Below are 8,340 nucleotides of genomic sequence, written 5' to 3'. Positions count from 1 at the left end.
AGGTAAATAAGGAAGGAATCGGATATAATGGGCAAAGGAGGCTCTGGCTGAGCCCTGACCCTCACTGCCGGCGTCCCCCTGGTTTCGTTTCCCTCTGCCGGCCCGGAGCCCCGCGGGGTGCCCGGTTCTGGCCGCCGGTGCCGATGCTCGGAGCGGCCGCGCTGCCGCCGCGGGGCCGGCGCTGAGCCGGGCTCGGTGCCGCCGGCCGGGGCTGGGACAGCGCTCCGGGGCCATGTCCCCCGCAGCCACCGCGCCCAGCGCCGCGGGGACGGCTCTTCCCACCCCGCGCTGCCATCCATGCGGCTTCTGAGCTCGCACACCCTCCAGGTAAGGCGCTGCCGCGACCCCCTGCGCTCCCCCAGCACCCACCTCCCCTCCCCGCAGGGCTCCTGGCACCACTCTGGGGTGGGCACGGTGCTGCCCCGTGTCCGAATGCCACCCCGCAGCTCCTTAGTGCCGGGCAGGGACAGGCTGGCCCTCGGCGCGAGGCTCCTGGCATTTCTCTGCATGGTGTCACCCAAAATCGAACGGGATTTGCTGTTCTTGTGTCTTCGCGACCTCCTCCTGCTCAAGCAAGGAGGGTGGGATGGGGACAGGACTTCTGGGGCCAGCTGCTTCTGAGCCCACCTGGTGACAGCTGGGACACCCAGGGTGCCACCAGCCCCTGTGCCAGGCAGGGGACAACGAGCTTTGGGGCACCGTGTGACAAACCAGCAGCTGGGAGCCTTTGTGGAGTGTCCTGGGTGGCTGTCGAGGAGTTGCCAGCTCCGGGGTGTCTCTGTGAAGCTGAACCCCTTTTCCAGACCTGCGCTGTTCCGGGTGCTCTCCCGCTGGGGTGGGTTTTTTTTGTCAGCCCTGAAGCCACTTTGGCTGCGGGTTTGGTTTTCGTGGTTCTGCTCGGTTAGTGAAACACAAACACCGTGAGGGTGCCAAATCCCCACAATACCGGTGTTCTCTGGGGCTGGGAGCACGGGGGGAAGGTGCTGCTATAAATAGGGGCTCCCTGGCCCCAGATGGGGAACAGCAAGCTCTGCTGCTCACCGGGGGCACGGCGAGCACCAGGCTTTGCTCGGGTCACTGGCGGGTGGTGCCTGTCCCTTGGCACTGCTCTTTGCCTCCCTGTGCTGATGGAGAGGGCAGCCTGACCCAGGGCGTGGGGACCTTGGGGACACCCGGTCCCCGTGCCAGCAGCCATGCAGGTAATGGCAGGAGGAGCCAGGGCACCTCGGTGGTGTTGGAGGAGGCTGGTGGGGAGCCAAGGGGCCAGGCCCTCCCCAGGACAAGCTGGGTACATCAGAGCGAGCCCGGGGCTTGCCATGGCCCCAGCTGTCACCATGCAGGTACCAGAGCCAGCCCCCCGGGCTGTCACCTCCGCAGCCCCCCGCCCTGTCACCTCCCCAGCCCTCCAGCGCCATCCCCAGTCCCTGCCCTGGCTCTGGGGAGGTTTTGGCCGATCCTCCTCCCTCCACCCAGAGATAAGAAGGGTGCGTGGCACAGGGTTTGGCAGCAGGACGTGGCATAGCACAGCTGTCACTCTGGGGCTTGCAGGGTGCATGGGACGTGCTGGCAGGATCTCAAATTGCCACCAGCTTCTGAGCACCCACCTGGGCACCTGCTGCAGCCCTGGCTTTGCAGGGACCCCAAATCTCTTTTCCTGCTTCATCCAGGCTGCTCTGGGCAGTGTGGGACAGCTCTGGGTCCTGCACATCCCCAGTTCCTCCTGGGACAGCACAGCACAGCACATCCCTGTCCCCAGCCTGGGGCTGGAGGTGACCCTGGAGCCTGGCCCTGGTCCCTCACCCCCGCTGCCTGGGAAGGGCTTTCGGAAGTGCCCGGGGGCTTGGGACTCATCCCGGGCGCTGTGGGCAGCGCCCCTCCCGCAGCGGGGCCAACCGCCCGGTCCCACAGCGCTCCGGCACAACCTGTTCCACCGCTGATTGGATTTTAATTAACGGACCCATTGTTCGAGGGTGGGGGGTGGGTGAATTTCTTTTTGATTTTTTTTTTTTTTTTTTTTCTCTCGCTCTCAAGGGCCGATCCCAGCCTTCCACCCTGAGCCGTGGTGGGTTGCACTTGCCAGGAGAGCTCGGGGTGGCACGGGGGTCCTTGGCCCCATCGTTATCCTCCTCGGCTGCGGGGTCTGTGTGGGGCTGGGTCCCTGCAGGCCTGTGGGGCTGAGCCGTGAGCCAGCACCACCCACAGCCCCGGGCTGGGGCTGGCTCCGTGCCCTGGGAAGTGCAGGAGCCCCATTCCTGTCCCAGCACCCCATCCCAGCCCCGCGGAGCAGCCAAGGCTGATGCAATGAGCGGCTCAGCCTCGCTCAGCTCGGGCAGGCAACGGGAAGGGTTTTGGGTGCCTGTGCACCTGGGGCTGCTCCTCCAGCTCTCCTTTTCCAGGGAAATGCAAAAAAAGGTAGGGGAAGGGGGGGGGAAGGCCACCTGAAGTGGCTTCTCAGCGCAAACAGGTCCCACCCAGCCTAGCCGCCCGTGTGCCAGAGAGAGAGAAAGTCAAACAGCCTCCCCCGCCCTGAGAGTACAGCGCCCTTGGTGGGGCGCAGCTCAGGCTTTTGGGGACACTTCCCGAGGGATTGGGTCCCTCTGGTGCCTGCTGGGAGGAGGGGAACAGGATGAGGGTGAAGATGGAGCTGGGGCAGTCCATCCTGCGGCGTTCCATGGCGCTGCTCCCCCGTGGGTGACGAGGAACCCTGACCTCAGAACATCCCAGAGGCGCTGGGAATGAAGAACCCATCCCCTCCCCAGACACCCCCACGGCCAGCACTGTGCAGCAGCAGGAGCTGCACAAGCTGTTACCACTTCTCTTTTGTGCTGGGAGCAGCGTGAGGCTGGATTTAGGGCTGATCTCCTAAAGCTCTTCTTTTAATCCCGAGCAAATCAAGGAGAGGTTTGGAAGCAGGCACCATCTCTCAGGGAAACTGTCTGGATGGTGGGGGCAGCCCCAGAGCAAAAGAGGGTTTGGGTACCCTCTTCTCCCTCCTCCTCCTTGCTGTGGTGCCACTAAAACCACGCAGGGATGTGCTCCAGCTCCTGAACCCACAATCCCTGCCCAGCTCCCCATGGACTGAGGCTGCCATGGGTGCTGTTTAGGCGTCCCTGGCTCTTCCACGCTTCTTTCTGAGCTCTTCAGGCTATTCCAAGGACGAAGTGATGAGTGTCCACCAAGTGCAGGCGATGCAGAACTTCAAAACCCATATTCCTGGGAACACTGAATCCTCAGGAGCCCCATTAACTCCCTCCTGAGCATGGGACACGGGGCTGGGTCCTCATTGTCCCTCCTTCAGTGACCACCCCCGTGCTTGGTGGCTGTGCTCTGCCTGGAGGAACCCTGTGGGATCTTTTCCTCTCATTTTTTTTAAACCTTTCCCCCCCAGCTGGGGTTTGGAGCAGCAGGGCACCCCCTTTCCCTGGGCACTGCCCCCTGCTCATCCTCAGGGCTGCCTGGTGTCCTGAGGGGTTTCAAACTTTGCATGCTCCTTTCCCAGTGCCAGCTCCATTCCTAAAGCTCCTTTTTCTGCTTTTAAACCACCAATTTGAAATGGTTCTTCTTCTTGTAAAATGCAATGCTGAAGGCGGAGGAGCTGGGCAGTGCCCTGGCCATGCCCATCAACAGCTTCTCCCTGGCAGGGGCTTGCCCTTCCCAAAGTCTCTGGATGGTTTTTGGGGAGGTTTCTCCATGGATGGAGCCATTCCCTGGTGTTGCCATGGAAATTCAGCAGGTTCATCCTCTTCTCCATGGCCTCCAGGATTCTGTGCATGCAGAGACAGATGGGGACAGGCTGATTTGGGGTAGTTTTCCTTGCAAGACAGTGAAGATAATTGCAATTATCCTGTCTTACAAGGAAAGTTCTCATCTGGGGGTTGGCAACAGCACCCAAGGGCCGGGTGCTGGGCTCGGTCCCTCCTGGGAGGTTTGGGGGCTGTTGTGCCTCGGGTGGAAGCAGCAGAGGAGGTTTCCCATGCTCAGAAAAGTGTCCCTGCAGCTCAAGCACCCATTGTCACCCCGGGGCTGTCCTGTACAGGTGCTGGCGATCCCCCCCAGTGTCCCCCACTGCCTCCCACCGAGGCCTCAGCTCCACCTGGGACTGAGCTGCTGCCAGCCTGGGGTGCAGCTCCTGGGGAGACTAAACCCCCAGACCCCAAACACCCAGACCCTAAACCCCCAGATCCCAAACACCCAAACACCCAAACACCCAGACCCCAAACACCCAGACCCTAAACACCCAGACCCTAAACACCCAGACCCTAAACACCCAGATCCCAAACACCCAGATCCCAAACACCCAGACCCTAAACACCCAGACCCTAAACACCCAGACCCTAAACACCCAGATCCCAAGCACCCAAACACCCAGACCCCAAACACCCAGACCCCAAACACCCAGACCCTAAACACCCAGATCCCAAACACCCAAACACCCAGACCCCAAACACCCAGACCCCAAACACCCAGACCCTAAACACCCAGACCCTAAACACCCAGATCCCAAGCACCCAAACACCCAGACCCTAAACACCCAGACCCTAAACACCCAGACCTCAAACACCCAGATCCCAGACCCCAAACCCCCAGACCCCAAACCCCCAGACCTCAAACACCCAGACCCTAAACACCCAGATCCCAGACCCCAAACCCCCAGACCCCAAACCCCCAGACCGCAAACACCCAGACCGCAAACACCCAGACCCTAAACACCCAGATCCCAGACCCCAAACCCCCAGACCCCAAACCCCCAGACCGCAAACACCCAGACCTCAAACACCCAGACCCTAACCAGGGCTCAGATCCCGCTCATCTCCTGAGCTCCTTCTCCCTGCTGGCTGCTGTTGGTCCTCCCAAAGTGGGGCCAGCCCCCCCAGCCCCGGCTGACCCCCGCAGGCTCGCGGGGCACAGTGGGGCTCTGTGGAGGGTTTTTCCCCTCTAACAGGCTTAGTTCCTCCCTTTGTGCCTGGCTGCCGGGCGGGAAGGCAGGAGCGCCGCCGGGCTGAGCTCCGCTCCTCTCTCCTCCCGGGCAGGTTGGGAGCCGGCGCTGAGCAGAGGGATGGGCAGTGCCAGCCCCGGGCTGACCGCTCTGCCCCCCGGCCGCCTCGCCTGGCCGGACCCCGCGCTGCTGCCGCCCCCGCGGGACCCCGACCCCCGCAGCTGGGGCTGCCCGGAGAGCCCCAGCCCCCCCAGCACCCCCGAGCAGCCCCTGCCAGCCTTCTGCCTGCACTACTTCGACATGCTCTACCCGGAGGACACGGCCTGGGCCACCAAGGGCGCCGGGGAGCTGGCCCCGAGCAGCGGGCAGGGCGGGCGGGAGGAGGCGCGGAAGGAGCCGGAGCAATGTCCCATCATCGACAGCCAGGGGCTGGGGCTGCGGCCCGAGGGGGAGCTGCAGGACAGCCTGCACCTGGAGGAGCACTCGCTGGAGCAGGTGCAGAGCATGGTGGTGGGCGAGGTGCTGAAGGACATCGAGACGGCCTGCAAGCTGCTCAACATTGCCGCAGGTGGGTGTCCCGGGGCTCCCTTGGTGCTGCTGTGCTGATGGGATGGCCACGCTGCATTTGAGGGGCTGCAGACACCTGTGGGGGTCTGGGGGAGAGCAGCTGCTCCACACCAGAGGAGGGAATGGTTCCTGAGGGACTGGAGCTGTGTGTGAGGGTCTGGGGGAGTGTGGCTGCTCCACACCAGAGGAGGGAATGGTTCCTGAGGGGCTGGAGCCGTGTATGGGGGTCTGAGGGAGAGTCTCCACCAGAGGAGGGAATGGTTCCTGAGGGGCTGGAGCCACCTGTGGGGGTCTGGGGGAGAGCGGCTGCTCCACACCAGAGGAGGGAATGGTTCCTGAGGGGCTGGAGCCGTGTGTGAGGGTCTGGGGGAGAGTGTCCACCAGAGGAGGGAATGGTTCCTGGGGGGCTGCAGCCACCTGTGGGGGTCTGGGGGAGAGCGGCAGCTCCACACCAGAGGAGGGAATGGTTCCTGAGGGGCTGGAGCCGTGTGTGAGGGTCTGGGGGAGAGTGTCCACCAGAGGAGGGAATGGTTCCTGAGGGACTGTAGTTGTGTGTGAGGGTCTGGGGGAGTGTGACTACCACATGGGAGGAGTGGACAGCCACACTCACCCCCGTCCCCCCCAGACCCCATGGACTGGAGCCCCGGGAATGTGCAGAAGTGGATCCTGTGGACGGAGCACCAGTACCGGCTGCCGCAGATCGGGAAGTCCTTCCAGGAGCTCTCGGGAAAGGACCTCTGCGCCATGTCCGAGGAGCAGTTCTGCCAGCGCTCGCCCGCCTGCGGGGACATCCTGCACGCCCACCTCGACATCTGGAAGTCCGGTGGGTGCCAGGGAGCGGGAGGGAGCTGGGGAGGGTGGGCGATGCTGCGCCGCAGGAGATGCCCCCCTGATCCCCCGCTCCTCCCTTCCAGCCGCCTGGATGAAGGAGAAGGCTGCCCCGGGAGATGTGAGATACTGCGGTGAGTTCTGGGTGGGCTCAGCTCCGCTGGCCCCACTCTGCTTGGGGCAGGTCCGGGGTACCTGAGGGGTCCCTCCCTGCTTCTCTGCAGTCACCCGGAGCACCGGGGCAGCTGCTGCTGGGGGATGTGTGCGGCTGCACTCCCTCTGCCCCAGAGCAGCCCCGCGGCTCTCTGCAAAATCCAGCGAAGGGGAAATGGCTCGATCCCTCACTGGCCCTGTCCCACACCCCTGCGGGTGCACTGAGCTGTTCTCCCTGCTCCAAGACAGGGAGGGGAAAGCAAATCTTCAGACTCAGAGCCGGGCTGAGCGCCGGAGACCCTCTGGCATCGATGGGGACTCGAGCAGCTGCCTGGGATGGTGCGAGCAGCGAGCTCCGTCCCTTCCCTCCTCTCACCCGTCCCTTCCCGTGGCAGGAGGTGACACCGGCTGGGCCGACAGCGAGGTGGACTCGTCCTGTGCCGGCCAACCCATCCACCTCTGGCAGTTCCTCAAGGAGCTGCTGCTGAAACCGCACAACTACGGGCGCTTCATCCGCTGGCTCAACAAGGACAAAGGTGGGCGGGGATGCTCCAGAGGCCCCGGGGCGGGAGCTGGGGGGGCTGAGGTGGGGCAGGAGATGCTGTAACCCCCCGTGCCCGCTCCCCTGCCAGGCATCTTCAAGATCGAGGACTCGGCGCAGGTGGCCCGGCTGTGGGGCATCCGCAAGAACCGCCCGGCCATGAACTACGACAAGCTGAGCCGCTCCATCCGGCAGTACTACAAGAAAGGAATCATCCGCAAGCCCGACATCTCCCAGCGCCTCGTCTACCAGTTCGTGCACCCGGTGTGAGCGGCGGCGGGACCGGCTGAGCGCCGGGAGGGACCGGGGGACCTTGGCTGCCTCCCTCTGCCCCAGCCACAGAGAGCCTCTGCCAGCAGCCAGGACCTCGGCTGCGGTGCGAGGCTTCCCCTGCCAGGACCTGCTGGCATCGGACACAAGGACCTCCTCACCTCCAGCAGGCCCTGGTGCAGGGCAAGGACCGTGCAGAGCCCTGGCTCCCCACGGGAAGGGTGGGCACGGTGGCTGGGCTTGTCCCAAATCCTCTCCTCCTTCCCGGGTTCTGGCTGTAGGTGGCTTCACCCCAGCCATTGTTCAGGGAGGAAAAGTCTGGGGCGTGAACTGACACAATGGCACCCGCAGGGACAGGGACACCCACAGGGACACCCACAGGGACAGGGACACCCACTGCTGCTCATGGTGGGCTCCTGTCCCAATCCCTGTGGGAGCAGCCTGGCACCAGCCAAGGGTGCTGCCTGCCATGGGAGCTGTGCCAATGGGACCTTGGGCACCCCCTTGGCACAGGTGCATCCCCCCTTTGCTTTTCACTGCAGGACATGCTCAGCTGCTCCCCTTCACAGGGATTCGGTTCTGCAAAGGGAGCAGCTGTGAATGTGGGTGTGGGGCTGTGCACAACGGGGGTCCCCCAAGCTGGGTCCCCCCATCCTTGTGCACAGGGCCACCAGAGTCCTCCTAAGACCCCAAGTTCTGTGCCCTGGCACAAAGCTCTTCCCTGGATTTGGATTTTACTTGGACTGCCTGATTCTGGAGTTTGGGGGAATGGAGATGGCAGCTTTGCCATTTCCCTCTGGACAATAAAACCAGATGTGATCCGCCGAGGCTGGACTGGGGCAGAGAGCTGGGAATTGCTTCACCTGCTCATTGCACCAGAGTCAGAGTTATCTGGCAATGTTGATCTTTTATATTATAGGGGGTTTTATTTGGTTATTTGCTTTTCAGTTTTGGCTGCTGATGACTTGTGGTTTAGGTTCAAATGCCGAGGGTGGCCCGGGCTTCCAGGGATGTTCTGTGGGAGCTTAAAAGGAAAAACATCTGG

General features: G+C 63.2%; 1 protein-coding gene across 1 annotated transcript; it reads left to right on the top strand.

Moving 5' to 3' along the window:
- The first annotated feature begins 269 nt into the window (after positions 1-269).
- Positions 270-8,340, top strand: SPDEF (SAM pointed domain containing ETS transcription factor). The gene is made up of 6 exons (XM_031506980.2): positions 270-327; positions 5,031-5,504; positions 6,129-6,326; positions 6,418-6,465; positions 6,880-7,020; positions 7,117-8,340. The coding sequence occupies exons 2-6, from the start codon at positions 5,057-5,059 to the stop codon at positions 7,293-7,295; spliced, it is 1,014 nt and encodes a 337-aa protein (XP_031362840.1). The 5' UTR covers positions 270-327; positions 5,031-5,056; the 3' UTR covers positions 7,296-8,340.

The sequence above is a fragment of the Lonchura striata genome, chromosome 30 (assembly GCF_046129695.1).
Source record: "Lonchura striata isolate bLonStr1 chromosome 30, bLonStr1.mat, whole genome shotgun sequence".
Lineage (NCBI taxonomy): Eukaryota > Metazoa > Chordata > Aves > Passeriformes > Estrildidae > Lonchura > Lonchura striata.
The sequence above is the reverse complement of the archived record's forward strand: the minus strand, read 5'-3'. Positions and strand labels throughout refer to the sequence as shown.